Genomic DNA, 14710 nt, shown 5'->3' with positions numbered 1-14710 from the left:
TGTGATTTCATTGAATCTAAGAGATTTATCCATGTTATTGCATGATCCAGTAATCGTTGTTTGTTAGTGCTGAGTGGTAGGTTATTGGGTGAAGATACCAATTTGTTTACTCCTTCTTTTGGAAGACATATGGGTTGTTTGTAATTTTTGTCCATTATGAATAAACCTACCATGAATATTTGTGTGCAAGTCTTGGTGACATAATCACTTATTTCTGTTGGGTATATAACCAGGAGTAGAAATGCTAGGTTCATAAAGCCCATTTCACTGTACTAGGGACTGCCACAATTTTTTTCCAAAGTGGTTTTACCAATTTGCACTTCCTTGAGCAATGTAAGAGACTTAAATTTGTTATACATCTTATGAACAGTATTGTCAGTCTTTTTAACTTTAGCGATTCTGATAGGTGTGCGTTGTGTTAATTTTAGGTCATCATTGTACTCTATACAGGGTCATGCTTATAAAACTGTTACCATATTTACTGTAGAAACGTAGCTTATTCATTTAATTATTACTTTAACTGCATTCACATTTGTGAATTTCACTCATTATATGTGAAGCAATGTATGTAACTTATGTAACAAGCTGTGGAAATTTTAAGTGTTATATTATTACTATTTTTGCCTATGCGAGAAGCCAGCCAAATTTGATCAGAATTTTAAGTCAGTAAGGAAAATAAAAATTGGTTCCCTTATTTTTATCCCTGAATGTAAGCTAAGGAGTGAGTATAGAAGTTATGTGGACTGTGGACTACCTTTTTTCCATTAGCTCACTGGCTTTCTTTTCCTCCTAGATTTTGATTTCTGCATTGAAACTAATCTGTTCTTTCATGTGCAGGTTTAAAATTAGTGTGAGTAATTTCAGTTAGAAAAACTTCAACAAGTGTTACCAAAGCTGGAGGAAGCAGAAGCAGAGGAGTCTACAATATATTGTTCAAAGTCCTTATAGCACTGTCTTAGGAGAGGCTTTCTCGGCTGCATTCCTGAATCTATTCCCTGAAAATGTTGTGCCATTTGTAGTCTTTCAAACAGCTCTCCAGCTTTAAGCCCCAAATGTGTATACTGCCTGTTTTGTATTTTCATCAAAAATATGATACTATGTCATCACATATGTGGACTTGAGAGAACATAAATTATTTGTTCTAACAGACCTTTTTCCATTCTGAAGTCTTTGTTCCTTTTAAGTTAAAATTTACTATTTCTAAAGTACTTGATTCTATTTAGGTCATCTATTAAAAGATATCGTAAGTAATAGATGGTTAACATAAACACTGATTACTCAAACACAGTTTTAAGACATTCAGGGAGTTAAACAGTCTTGTATAATTTAAATTTCTTTTACATTAATGGTCTCTGGTGAAGAAATATGTTTGTTTATCTATTTATTTATTTATTTATTTAAGAGAGAGAGAGAGAGAGAGAGAGAGAGAGAGAGAGAGAGAGAACAAGCGAGCATGTACAAGCCAGGGCTGGGCAGCGCAGCGGGTGAGAGAGAGAGGATCCCAGACAGGTTCCATGCCCAGAGCAGAACCTAACATGGGACTCAGTCTCACAACCGGGAGACCGTGACCTGAGCCAAAATCCAAGAGTCGGATGCTTAACTGACTGAGCCACCCAGATGCCCCAAGAAATACTTTCTTAAAGTCATTAACCCCCTGCCTCCCTCCCTTATTCTCCTAGACAGTTTTACTACTTAACTCATGAGTTTTACTTCAAGAATGTTTCGTTCTCACTATTTGAAACATTTTTTTTTCTTACACATTTTTTAAAAAAGATCTAATAGGATGCATTTTCTGTAGATACTTTGGATAATGTTCACCATAATCCTTTCATGAAGAAGCAAGTTTAGGGGTGCCTGGGTGGCTCAGTTGAGTGTGTGACTTTGGCTCAGGTCACAGTCTCCTTTTTTGTGAGTTTGAGCCCTGCACCAGGCTCTCCACTGACAGTGCAGAGAGCCTGCTTGGGATTCTCTCTTGCTCCCCTTCCCCCACTTTTGCTTTCTCTCTCTCTCTCTCTCTCTCTCTCTCTCTCTCTCTCTCTGTCAAATAAACTTAAAAAAAAAAAAAAAGCAAGTTTAGGAGTGGCTGGCTGGCTAAGTTGGTAGAGCATGCTACTTTTGATCTTGGGGTTGTAAGTTCGAGTCCTGCATTGGGTGTAGAGATCACTTAAAAATAAAAAAATCTTTAAAAAAAAAAAGCATACTTAAGCCATAGCGTTTATGACATATTGCACTATAGATGGATATATAGCAGAACCTCCAATGACCTTCCTTTTCCTCCTAGACTTTTGTAGTATTATTGGGTGGATTTTGTATGACTGGGAGTCTTTCTTAAGTTTGTGTACTAAATATATTTGATTTTTTCTTTTTCTTTTAACAGCTTTATTGAGATATAATTGACATACCGTATAATCTATGCACTTAAACCACACAGTTTCATGAGTTTTTAGTATATTCCCAGGGTTGTGCAACCATCGCCACAATCGATTTTAGAGCACCTTTTTCCCTTCACAGTGAAAAAAATGAAACCTGTACCCTTTAGCTATCACTTCCCCTTCCACCATCCCCAAACCTTTGGTCTTAAGGAACCACCAGTCTGTTTTTTGTTTTTACAGATTTGCCTATTCTGTGCATACATATAAATGAAATATAATATGTGGTCTTTTGGTGATTGGCTTCTTTCACTTAGCACTTTTATTTATTTATTTAAAAAAATTTTTTTTTTTTTAACGTTTATTTTTTTTTTAAAATTTTTTTTTTTTTCAACGTTTTTAATTTATTTTTGGGACAGAGAGAGACAGAGCATGAACGGGGGAGGGGCAGAGAGAGAGGGAGACACAGAATCGGAAACAGGCTCCAGGCTCCGAGCCATCAGCCCAGAGCCTGACGCGGGGCTCGAACTCACGGACCGCGAGATCGTGACCTGGCTGAAGTCGGACGCTTAACCGACTGCGCCACCCAGGCGCCCCCAACGTTTATTTATTTTTGAGACAGAGAGAGACAGAGCATGAACGGGGGAGGGTCCGAGAGAGGGAGACAGAGAATCCGAAACAGGCTCCAGGCTCTGAGCTGTCAGCACAGAGCCCGACGCGGGGCTTGAACTCACGAACTGTGAGATCGTGACCTGAGCTGAAGTCGGACGCTTAACCGACTAGGCCACCCAGGCGCCCCTCACTTAGTACTTTTAAAGGTTTGTGTTGTAGCATTATCATGTTTCATTCCTTTTTAAGACCTGATAATCTGTTGTATAGATATACCACATTTTATCAGTTAATGGATATTTGGGTTTTCCACCATTTGGCTTACAATGCTATAATTATATGAATATATACTAATATATAATATTTCACTAATTATAATACATTAGTATATAATAATGCATGTTAATGAAATGAGATAAGGATCTAGCTTCAGTTCTCTTATATCTGCTTATCCAGTTGTCCCAGCATTTGTTGGAAAGATTATTCTTTCTCCATTGAATGGTCTTGGCACTTTTGTTGAAAATTAGTTGATCAAACTAATTTCTGGACTCTCAATTTTATTTTTGGGCTCTCAGTTTTATTTCATTGGTCTACATAGGTCTGTTCTTATGCCAGTACCATACTGTCTTGATTACTGTTGCTCTGTAGTAAGTTTTTAGTAAGTTTGTCTATTCTCGGTCCCTTGCAGTTCCGTTGATTTTTAGATTTAGCCTGTCAGTTTCTATGGGAGGTTAGCTGGGATTGTTGGTGATTGGGTTGAACATGAAAGATCAACTTGAGGAGTATTGCCATCTTAAGTGTTCCAGTTCATGAACATGGGATGTTTTTCCCTTTATTTAGATCTTTATAGTTTGCAGAGTATGTGTTACTTCTTTTATTAAATTTATTCCTTTTTTGATGCTTTTACATTTGGAATTGTTTTCTTAATTTCATTTTCAAGATCATTCATTGCAAGCTTATAGAAATACAGTTGATTTCTTTTATGCTGATCTTGTATCCTGCAACTTTGCTCAATTCCTGCATTAGTTCTGATAGTTTTTTAGTGTATTCTTTAGAGTTTTCTGTATACTAGATCATGTCACCTGTAAATACAGTTTTAGTTTTTCCTTTCCAATCTAAGTACCTCTACTCTCTCTTTGAAGTACCTCTGGCTAACTGTCCTGGTTAGAACCTCCAGTACAATGTTGAGTACAAGTGGTAAGACATCCTTACTCTTTTCTTAATCTTCAGGGAGGAAGCAGTGAGGTTCTCACCATTATGTATGACTTCAGCTGTAGGAGTTTTTTTGAAGTTCCTGTTTATTCGTAGTCTGTTGGGAGGTTTTTTGTTTGCTTGCTTTTGTTTCTTTTTTTTTTTTTTTTTATCATGAACGGATGTTGGATTTTGTCAAATGCTTCTTATGTATCTATTGATGAACATGTGATTTTTCTTAGCTTCTTGATATGATTGATTATATTGTTAATGTTTTAAATATCGAGTCCATCTTGCATCCCATGGAATAAGTCCCATTTAGCTGTGGTGATAATTCTTTAATAAATGTTGTTAGATTTAACTAGCTAATGTTTTGTTGAATATTTTTACATATGTGTTCATGGGATATATGGATCTGTAGTTTTCCTTTCTTTTAATGTCCCAGAACTTTTTTACCTTCCCAAACTGAATCTCTATACCCATGAAACTCCCATTTTTTCCCCTCCCCCTCCATGGACCATTTTCTTCTGTCTCCATGAGTTTAGCTACTCGAGGTACTGCATATGAGTAGAATCATAAGGTATTTGTTATTTTGCGGCTAGCTTACTTTACTTAGCAGAATGTCTTCAAAGTCAAGGACATTTTTAACTAGGTTTTTAAAATTCTTTAGTACGTACCTAGGTTAATAGACTTGTCCTTTGTCTGAGCTTGTGACTTGGGTCAGTCATAATGTTATCTATTTGTGTAGCCCTAAAGGGAGGAATTGGACATGGGGGTAGGTAAGATGTGAGACAGTTTTAAACTGTTTTAAGACTCTAATGCTTCTTAATTTGTTCTAGAACTTGCGGAGTATTCTTACATATTTTAAGTGAAAACACTAAATGATGCTTGGTGGTCAGAATGTGTATATTTTTCTATCCACTCATTTGGGTGTTATTAATAGCCTACCTCCTAAATGAGGTAGATTTATAAGATTAAGATTTTCTTTTTCTTTTTTTTTAATTTAAATCCAAGTTAGTTAACATGTAGTATAGTAATGGTTTCTGGAGTAGGATTTAGTGATTCATCACTTACATACAACACCCAGTGCTTATCTCAACAAGTGCCCTCCTTAATGCCCATCCCACATTTAACCCATCCCTCCACCCAACACCTCTCCGGCAACACTCAGTTTGTTCCCTGTATATAAGAGTCTCATATGGTTTGCCTCCTTCTCTGTTTTTATCTCATTTATGCTTCCCTTCCCCTATATTCATGTTTTGTTTCTTAAATTCCACATATGAGTGAAATCATATATTTGTCTTTCTCTGACTGACTTGTTTCACTTAGCATAATACACGCTAGTTCCATCCGTGTTGTTGCAAATGGAAGATTGCATTCTTTTAAAAAAAATTTTTTTAACATGTATTTATTTCTGAGAGACAGAGACAGAGCACGAGAGGGGGAGGGGCAGAGAGAGAGAGAGAGAGAGAGAGAGACAGAGACACACACAGAATCTGAAGCAGCCTCCAGACTCTGAACTATCAGCACAGAGCCTAATGTGGGGCTCGAACCCAGGAACCGCAAGATCATGCTCTGAGCTAAAAACAGATGCTCAACTGACTGAGCCACCCAGGCTCCCCTTCATTCTTTTTGATCACCGAGTAATATTCGCCATTGAATATCATACCACATCTTCTTTATCCATTCATCAGTCGATGGACATTTGGGTTCTTTCCATAATTTGGCTATTGTCGATAGCGCTGCTGTAATCATGGGGGCGGGGGCACATACCCCTTCCAATCAGCATTTTTTTATCCTTTGGATAAAGTTTACCTAGCTGTTGTTTCACTTTGTTACCAAGGAATGTTATCTTTCCTATGGTGAAGTAAGAATTTGTGTCTTACTATTTAGAGTAGGTAGGGGTTCTTCTGTTGATAATTACATTGGTAAGTCTTTTTGGCAAGGGCTTATGTTTATTTGTGGTATTTGAAGTTTGGGTGTTTTCAGATTACTTTTTACCATTGAGGTTTATTCTAAAAGATCTTCCCTTTTAATTTTACTGGAGGACTGATTATTTTTGGAATTTTGAGTTTTAAGGCTTTTTTTTTTTTTTTTGCCTCCACAGTACTAAATGGTACCAGATTACTATTTTTCAAGTTCTTAGATTTGTTTTTAGTAATTTACGACAAGTAGTATCAGTGAGTCTGCTTCTAGAATTAACTAGAATGCTCCTGGAGGGCAGGAATGTTTGTTCTCATGCACTGCTGTATCCCTAGAACCTAGAACAGTAGCTGGCACATGGTAGGGTGTTCAGTGAATACTTGTTGAGTGAATGTATGAACACATTTTATGTAAGTTATCAGTATTTAGTATGATACAGAGATAGACTTCTTAACTTCAGGTTTAAAAATAGCAAAACTTATTAGTCTGGATTAGCTAGCTCTCTGATTTGCCTTTTCTTTCATCCTTTTATTGACTGATCAGATCAGTTTAGTTACAGGGTAGACTAAGAAAAGATGATAATAGATTTTTTTTTTCATGAGACACTAATTTTTTTTTGAGACACCAGTTTTTTTTTGTTTTTTTGTTTTTTGTTTTTTAAGTTTAGGTTTGAGAGAGAGTGAGCACACATGAGTGGTAAGGGGCAGAAAGAAAGGGAGAGAGAGAGGCGGGGAATCCCAAGCAGGCTCTGTGCCGACAGTGTAGAGCCCATCGGGGGGGCTTGAACTCACCAACCATGAGATCATGACCTGAGCTGAAATCAAGAGTTGGATGCTTAACTGACTGAGCCACCCAGGCACCCCGAGACACCAATTCTTTTTAACGTTTTAGAGAGGGTCAGATTAACAAACGTGTTAGCCTATGATTTCAATCATCTCTACTTCTTAAAGTTTATTTTTACGGTCTTGTCTGTGTAATTATTTTGAAGAATAGTAAAAGGGATATTTCTTCCATATTTCTTATTTATGCTCAAAAAGGAACACATTGAAGCTTAATAACTAAAATTTCTTATGTATTCATTTATTGAATAATGTTTCTTTTTGAGAGAGCAAGTGCAGTGCATGAGCAGGGGTGAGACAGAGAGAGAGGGAGACACAGAATCTGAAGCAGGTTTCAGGCTCCGAGCTGTCAGCACAGAGCCCAGTGAGGGGCCCGAACTCATGAACCATGAGTGAGATCATGACCTGAGCTGAAGTCGGACGCTTAACTGACTGAGCCACCCAGGTGCCCCTAAAAAATTTTTTTTAACATTTATTTTTGAGAGAGAGCGTGTGTATGCACACAAGCAGGGGAGGGGCAGAGTGGGGGACAGAGGATCTGAAGCAGGCTCCACATTGACAGTATTGAGCCCAGTGCAGGGTTTGAACCACCAACCACAAGATCGTGATCTGAGCCAAAGTCAGACACTCATCCAACTGAGCTACCCAGGCACCCCTTGAACAAGTATTTTGAGTGCCTGCTACAAGCCAGTAATTGTCATGGAAATGTGGTTCTATGTTTTGAGGAAAAAAACAGACAAAACTTCCTTCTTCATGGAACTTATTTATCTTATTTCTCTATATCCTATATGAGAATATAAGTAAAAGGTAGAATGAAAACAGATGTCTCTAACAGGGTAGATTCTTTTAAGTTATTTACGTAGGTTGGACCTTTTAAAAATAATCAGTTTGTTTAGTGCCACTTCAACATCGTTAGCGGAATGAGAATCCACATGTGAGAGCCAAAAATGGGCTGAGATACTTTGGTAGGAGCAGTTTGGTAAACAGGTGGAATTTATAGCCTGTGCTCTTAAGACTCACATAAGAAGTGCAGTGTAAAGCTGTGTAAAGATAACCATCTGTAGTTATAATATTCTTTAAGAGTTCAGAAAAGTTGGGAGTTTCTTGAATTGCTGGCTCAGTTCAAGCAGAGAACAGGTAGAAAAGATAGAGCTATACTAAACAACTTAAATATTTGTTTAATATAGTGACCTTTTTGGTATGGTAGCAACAGGAATTATGTCTGTGTGTTAGGGGGACTATCGGGAATATTGGGAGCAGAGATAGGAAAAGTAAAGGTTGGTTATGTTCAACAGATCTCCAGATAGTTCTATAGGTAAATGAAGAACTACAGATGGCTTTTTTTTAGGACAGTAGCATGATTCCATCGCTTGTTGGGAAAATTAAATGACTACGGAAGAATGAGTTGGAGAGTACAGCATGGAGGTGTAAGAAAATCTATTTGGAGCATCCAAAATATAGTCCAGGGGCACAGCCCCAACTGGGCTTGTTTAGGGGGTACCATTAATCTTCTAATCCCCGTGAAGGGTCCCTTCTGAAGCACAGGTCCTTAGTATATAGTGTGAATGGAGTTGTGCTATGAGGCAGCCTTGTCACCAACAGAGAGATGAGGGCCTTACGTTGAAGGTTCTGAAAGGTGAAGAAGAGAATTTTGTGATTGATAAAGTTGGTAACCTACTGGGGATGGGAGTTTTGTGGAATAATTACAGATGGTTGGAAGTTTAAGGCTGATCTTCACATTAGGTGGTGGCCTGGACAACACTTTTTTTCCCCAACCTTATCTGTTTTTCATAAATTTCTACATCCCTCGTTGGGCCTACCTTAAACATCTTTACTCCTAATTTGAGTTGTTTTTGTTATTTGTTTTGAACTATGTATCTAAGCTTATCAGAAGTATTTCTGAAACAAGGGAATTTTTCCTATGGGGTACTTTGAGTAAAGGTTGTGTGGGCTTTAAGTATGCTGAAGTGTAGAGGTCTTGATATCTGTCAAAGGTACTCATGTATTATGTCCAAGATATACTTTTCCAGATAAATTATCTTACAAGTATTTTAATTTTCATATTATTTCACAATTTTTAATTAGAACCATTTGGCCCTGTGATTTTATTTAATTTAGTTTAATTTATGTTTTTTTAAGTGTTTGAGAGCGAGCGAGTGTGAGCAGGGGAGGGGCAGAGAGAGAGAGAGAGAGAGAGAGAATCCCAAGCAAACTTGGGGCTTGGCTTGATCCCACAAACCATGAGATCATGCATGACCTGAGCCCAAATCAAGAGTTGACGCTTAACAACCAACTGAGCCACCCAGGCGCCCCTAGTCTTGTGATTTTAGTTAAAACATTTTATTATGGGGAAAATTTTAAACATATCCGAAGATAGAATAACATCATGAATCCCACTGGATGTGTCAACATTTTGCTGATCTTCTTTCATCTGTATTCCTCTCTGTGCTTTTAGTTTTTTGCTGCAATATTTTAAAGCAAATATGAAGCGTATTTTTCATCATAAACTTGAGTTTTTAAAAGATAAGAACTATGTTATTGTTAGTATTACCCACAATACTGTTATCATGCCAAACAATCATTTTTACTCTGAGTTAGCACCGCCTAGTAAAATAGCATGAGTTCAGATTTCCCTTTTGGTTTTGAAAAAGACTTTTTTTTTTTTTCTTACAATTGTTTGAATCAGGTCCAAGCAAGTCTTGTGGTTATTTTTAAAGTAGATATTTTTTAAAGAGAAAAATTAAGGCAGTGTGAAAAGCATTTTTAGTATAAGCTATTCTAAGAGAGCAGTGCTTTTTTGACAGCCATTCTCTCTGGAATTGAGTGGTGCTTATCTGTACAAGAAGATGTCACAATAGCTGGCATCTATTTTTTTATGCTTTTTAAACATAGGAAATTTTCAAAATGGGAACAAGTGGGTGTGGCCTCACTTATATAGAAATCTAGACAGCAAAAATCTGAGATTTGAGAAGGTTCGGGTTTGTAGGAGACCACATCTCTAAGACAAAGCACCTCAGGTGGGATTTGGGATTGCTCTCGTAACTACTTGTGTAATGTTACCGTGTATCTTATCTTGCTGGACTTACCTGCCTTGCCTCATCTATAAAATAAACAATGGGTGATTTCTTACACTTCTCCTCAGTTCTTTATTTTTTGTGTTTTATTTTACATTTATGCTTGACTTTAACAGGATTCTCAAAGTTGGATTGGTGGAAACAATGAACCGTTGACTGGCTTTACATGGCGAGGTGGTTGCGAAAGAGAAACAACAGGCATACAAGTCTGGAATGAAGTATTTGTGATTGACAGACCTAATGGAACAAAAGTAAAATTCTGTTTATATTTTTTACTGTTTTTTTTTCCTTCCATATTCTTTTTTTGAACTGTTTTCTCATACTAAAGATCAAAACAACACAGAGCTATTAATGTCTGATAACTTTAACATAACATATATGGATTATGTCAAAATGTGTGAGATATGTAGCGTAGAGTACTTTTCTTGACTTAATTGCTGATTTTGACATTATTTCATTTTATTTTCTTATATTTTTTTTATTTGTCTCTTTGGGTTTTGTTTGGTTTCGTTTCAAGTTTTTATTTAAATTCTAGTTAGTTAACATATAGTATAATACTGGTTTCAGGAGTAGAATTCAGTGATTCCTCACTTACATACAGCACCCAGTGCTCATCACAAGTGCTCTCCTTTTTTCCCCTTAGTTTTAAGTTTATTTATTTGTTTTGAGAGAGAGAGAGAGAGAGAGTAGGGGAGGGGCAGAGAGAGAGAGAGAGAGAGAGAGAGAGAGAGAATCCCAAGCAGGCTCTGTCTGTCAGTGTGGAGCCTAATGTGGGGCTTAAACTCATGAACTGTAAGATCATGACCTGAGCTGAAACTGAGAATTGGATGCTTAACCAACTGAGCCACCCAGGTGCCCCAGCCCTCCTTTTTTTTTTTTTTTTTTAAATTTTATTTAGTTTTAGTTTGTTTTTATTTTTGTGAGAGAACATAAGCAGGGGAGGGGGAGAGAGGGAGGGGGACAGAAGATCCAAAGTGGGCTCTGTGCTAACAGTAGTGAGCCTGATGTCGGGCTCAAACTCATGAACCGGCTTATGACATGAGCCAAAGTTAGATGCTCAACTGACTGAGCCACCCAGGCACTCCAACAAGTGCCCTCAATACCCATCACCCGTTTAGCCCATCCCCCTGCCCACCTCCCTTCCATCAACCCTCAGTTTGTTCTCTATGGTTAAGAATCTCTTACAGTTTGCCTCCCTCTCTTTTTCCCCCCTTCTTCTATGTTCCTTTCTTCTGTTTAAGTTCCACATATGAGTGAAATCATAAGTTAGTTGTCTTTCTCTTTTTTTGCTTAGTGTAATACACTGTAGCTCCATCCACATCATTGCAAATGGGAAGATTTCATTCTTTTTGATGGCTGAGTAATATTCTAGTGTGTACACACATCTTTATTCATCAGTTGATGGATATTTGGGTTCTTTCTATAGTTCGGCTATTGCTGATAATACTGCTATAAACGACATTTATCATTTTAAATTTGGTTTTAATAGTCATTACTGATGAGTGTTTTACTTAGTATTTTAAACTTTTAAATTCCTAGGTGGCTGTGCTGCTAATGGATACCCAGGGTGCCTTTGATAGCCAGTCAACTATCAAAGACTGCGCAACGGTATTCGCTCTGAGCACCATGACTAGCTCGGTCCAGGTGAGACATGAAGTGCTGTGCTATGATTGGGTCAGATAGTCCTAATACCTTTGCTTTTTCTCAAAATGCCTTTTCATTGGAGAAAAAAGGATTAAAAAAAATTTTTTTAAATAAACATTAAAAAATGTTTTTGAAAGAGAGAGAGACAGAGTGTGAGCGGGGGAGGGGCAGGGAGAGAGGGAGGAGGACACAATTTGAAGCAGGCTCCAGGATGTGAGCTGTCTGCATAGAGCCCGATGTGGGACTCAAACTCACAAACCGTAAGATCGTGACCTGAGCCGAAGTCGGCTGCTTAATCAGGTGCCCCCCCCCCCCCCCCCCCCGAGAAAAAAGGATTAAAGTCAGAGTTATTTACATTTCTCATTGGTCGTGTACATTTCACGCTTACTGTTCTGGCTCACAATGTGAAATTTCATACTTTGGTTATGTAGGAAGTAATAAACCAAGATCCAGGCCCTTTGGTTTTTCATCATAGCATCTATGCCTTTTTTTTTTTTTTTTTTTTAAGGAAAAGCTACTGCATGTTATTTTTAATTGAATTCAGTCATGTGGTTCCCAGATACAGTAAGGTGTACAACATGTCTTTTATATTTTGGCTAACCAACTAAAAAAAAAAAAAACCCAAGTAATTAAACTTAGTTTTCTTCTTAACATATATGACAACTAGTACTTGATTATTTGAACTAATGGTGATAGAGGCATAAGAATTAATTCATATTTAACTTAGGAAATGTATGTGATGTTTCTCTGATACACTAAGGACTTATAGGACCCGTTTAATTTAGAAAGGGGTAATAAAATCCCTTCTGGTTTTCACTTACTGTATATTCTAATTGTGTTTGGTATTGTATCAAGTTCTTGTCTCTTCAAACTAGGCCATCTCTTTTCTGTATAATTTAGACTGATGGACTGAATTAAACCACCACATGTCATTTTGTATCTCTTTATTGTCTCTTTGTGAGATCATCTGTGGTCGATGCTTCTCTGACTGAAAAATGAATTATTGAATAAGGTGGTTAGCCCTAGCAGGTGATGATGTATCCAGAAGTGTATATGCAAGTATTAGAAATATGTGCTCCTTCTGAGATAATAGAGGTTTCTTACTGATGGTAGATCATAAGTGATTCTGTCACAGTGTCTTGGAATTTTTGTAATGCTTTCTGGTTTTCTTTTCTGGTAATATTCAGAACATATGTCTGGTCTCTGTAAGTTCCCATTTCCTTCCTTCTTCAATTTGAAATAGCTGTCAGAATGGAAGGGAATTTGGGATGTTATTCTGATATAAAAAAGGAGTACTTTTCAGCTTGGCTTCTGTTTATTATAGGGCTGGGAGCTCTCTTACTACCAATTAAATGATACTTTGGGGGGAGCCCTTAGAGTATCTTTTCTCCATTTTGTTCTACTTTTTTTTCTTTTTTCTTTTTTAATCCTACAAGGTGGCACAACTGCCATTTCCTTGAGGCAGGCAGAAGCCAATCTTTGTGCCCCTCGAATTAGCTGGCTCTGTAGCTTACCTTAAAATATAATCTAAGGGAATTCTCTGTTCTGAAGCTTGTACCTTGGTGTTCTCTTGTTTATATATTCAACCTTATGATAGTAGGAGGCCTGGTTTTGGATAACCACTTAGAGCCACTCAGCCACTTTCTTATCTGTAAAATGAGGATTTTATCCATCTTAGCTGTGATTGTTGTGTGGAGGTGGAAATAAGATCTAAATGAGATAATGCATAAGAAAGTGCTTTGTAAACAATAAATAACAAAGGTTAAAATTATTTTTATTATTGTTTTCTTCCTCTTTGAGACTACATTTCTTTTCCTTACATAAGTTATCTGGTTGATAAATAAATGACAAATCCTCTTGTCATTTATTCTTTCAACAAATGATTATTGAGCATCTATTAAGAGTCCATGTGCTAAGTACTAATGATCTAAGGTAAACAGATCCTCTTTTCTCTTTGCTGTTTGCAACCTGGCCTTGACAATGAAGGTATCTCAACCTGTTTTCTAAAAGCTAAGGCCCTATGGGTAAGAATAGGTTGGTCATGTTTTTAGATTGTAAGTTTGGCTCCAGTGTAATCATCTCAGTCATTAATTACTTTTTAAGTACCATGTTTGGAGTTAGTCAGCTGAGAATGTCATTTTAGGTTTGCTGGCCTATTTTGGCTGTTTATATTCTTGACCTCTGAGTGATTCAGCTAGATTATCACTTATTTGCCCTTAGAACAAATTGTTCTGTCTTTGGAGTAACCCTGTTTTCTTAGACATAAGTTGTCTTTCAGCAGAGGTGACATCTGTGGACACCCGCTTTTCTCCTGTGATGACCTATGTCACTTTTTAACCTGACTCAGAAGGATTGGACCTTTTTTTCAAATACAGTCTTTTCTCCAGTTTCCCTTCCTTGACACTAATACCTTCAGCTCTGGGCTCTGTGCCTTGGAGAGCCTCCTAAAAAAGTCTAGAAAGGGAAAGAGTGCCACCTACTGTTATTTGTTCAGCTACTACAGGCTGGTAAAATTTTCATTTTAAGTTATTTAGACAAACGATTTACTTAAAGTAAAGAAAAAAAAAAGAGCCATATTAGAGTTTGTGGTAGTTGGGACACCCACCAAATAACTATGAACTACTTATGTAAGCTATAAACTATATATATATAAACTATATGTAAATATAATATATAAATACGTGAATATATAAATGAATATATGAATATATAAATATATAAACAAATATAAACTACATATAAACTATAAAATACACTCACTCACTCACACTATGATTATACCAGGGAGGAAAATATCTTTGTAGAATTATGCCCCTCATATTCATTGACTTAGAAAAATAATTGTGGGGGGCGTCTGGGTGGCTCAGTCAGCTGGGCGGCCAATTTTGGTTCAGGTCATGATCTCACAGTTCATGAGTTCGAGCCCCGCGTCGGGCTCTGTGCTGTCAGCATGGAGCCTACTTTGGATCCTCTGTCTACCTTTCCTCTCTGCACCTCCCCTGCTCATGCTCTCTCTCTCTCAAAAATAAAAAACATTAAAAAAAAAAAAAAGAATTGTGAA

At 37.2% G+C, this 14710-nt stretch overlaps 1 protein-coding gene across 4 annotated transcripts in view; it reads left to right on the top strand.

Annotated features, from left to right (window-relative positions):
- The window catches only part of ATL2 (atlastin GTPase 2), a 58513-nt gene that overhangs the window by 31816 nt on the left and 11987 nt on the right, over positions 1-14710 (top strand). For all 4 annotated transcript variants that reach the window (XM_058683078.1, XM_058683079.1, XM_058683077.1 and 1 more), the window contains 2 exons: positions 10122-10256; positions 11545-11649. In XM_058683078.1, coding sequence (XP_058539061.1) covers positions 10122-10256; positions 11545-11649 — 240 coding nt within the window. The remainder of the gene's footprint in view (positions 1-10121; positions 10257-11544; positions 11650-14710) is intronic.

The sequence above is a fragment of the Neofelis nebulosa genome, chromosome 9 (genome assembly GCF_028018385.1).
Source record: "Neofelis nebulosa isolate mNeoNeb1 chromosome 9, mNeoNeb1.pri, whole genome shotgun sequence".
Taxonomy (NCBI): domain Eukaryota; kingdom Metazoa; phylum Chordata; class Mammalia; order Carnivora; family Felidae; genus Neofelis; species Neofelis nebulosa.
Note: the sequence above shows the minus strand (reverse complement) of the source record. Positions and strands in the feature narration are given on the sequence as shown.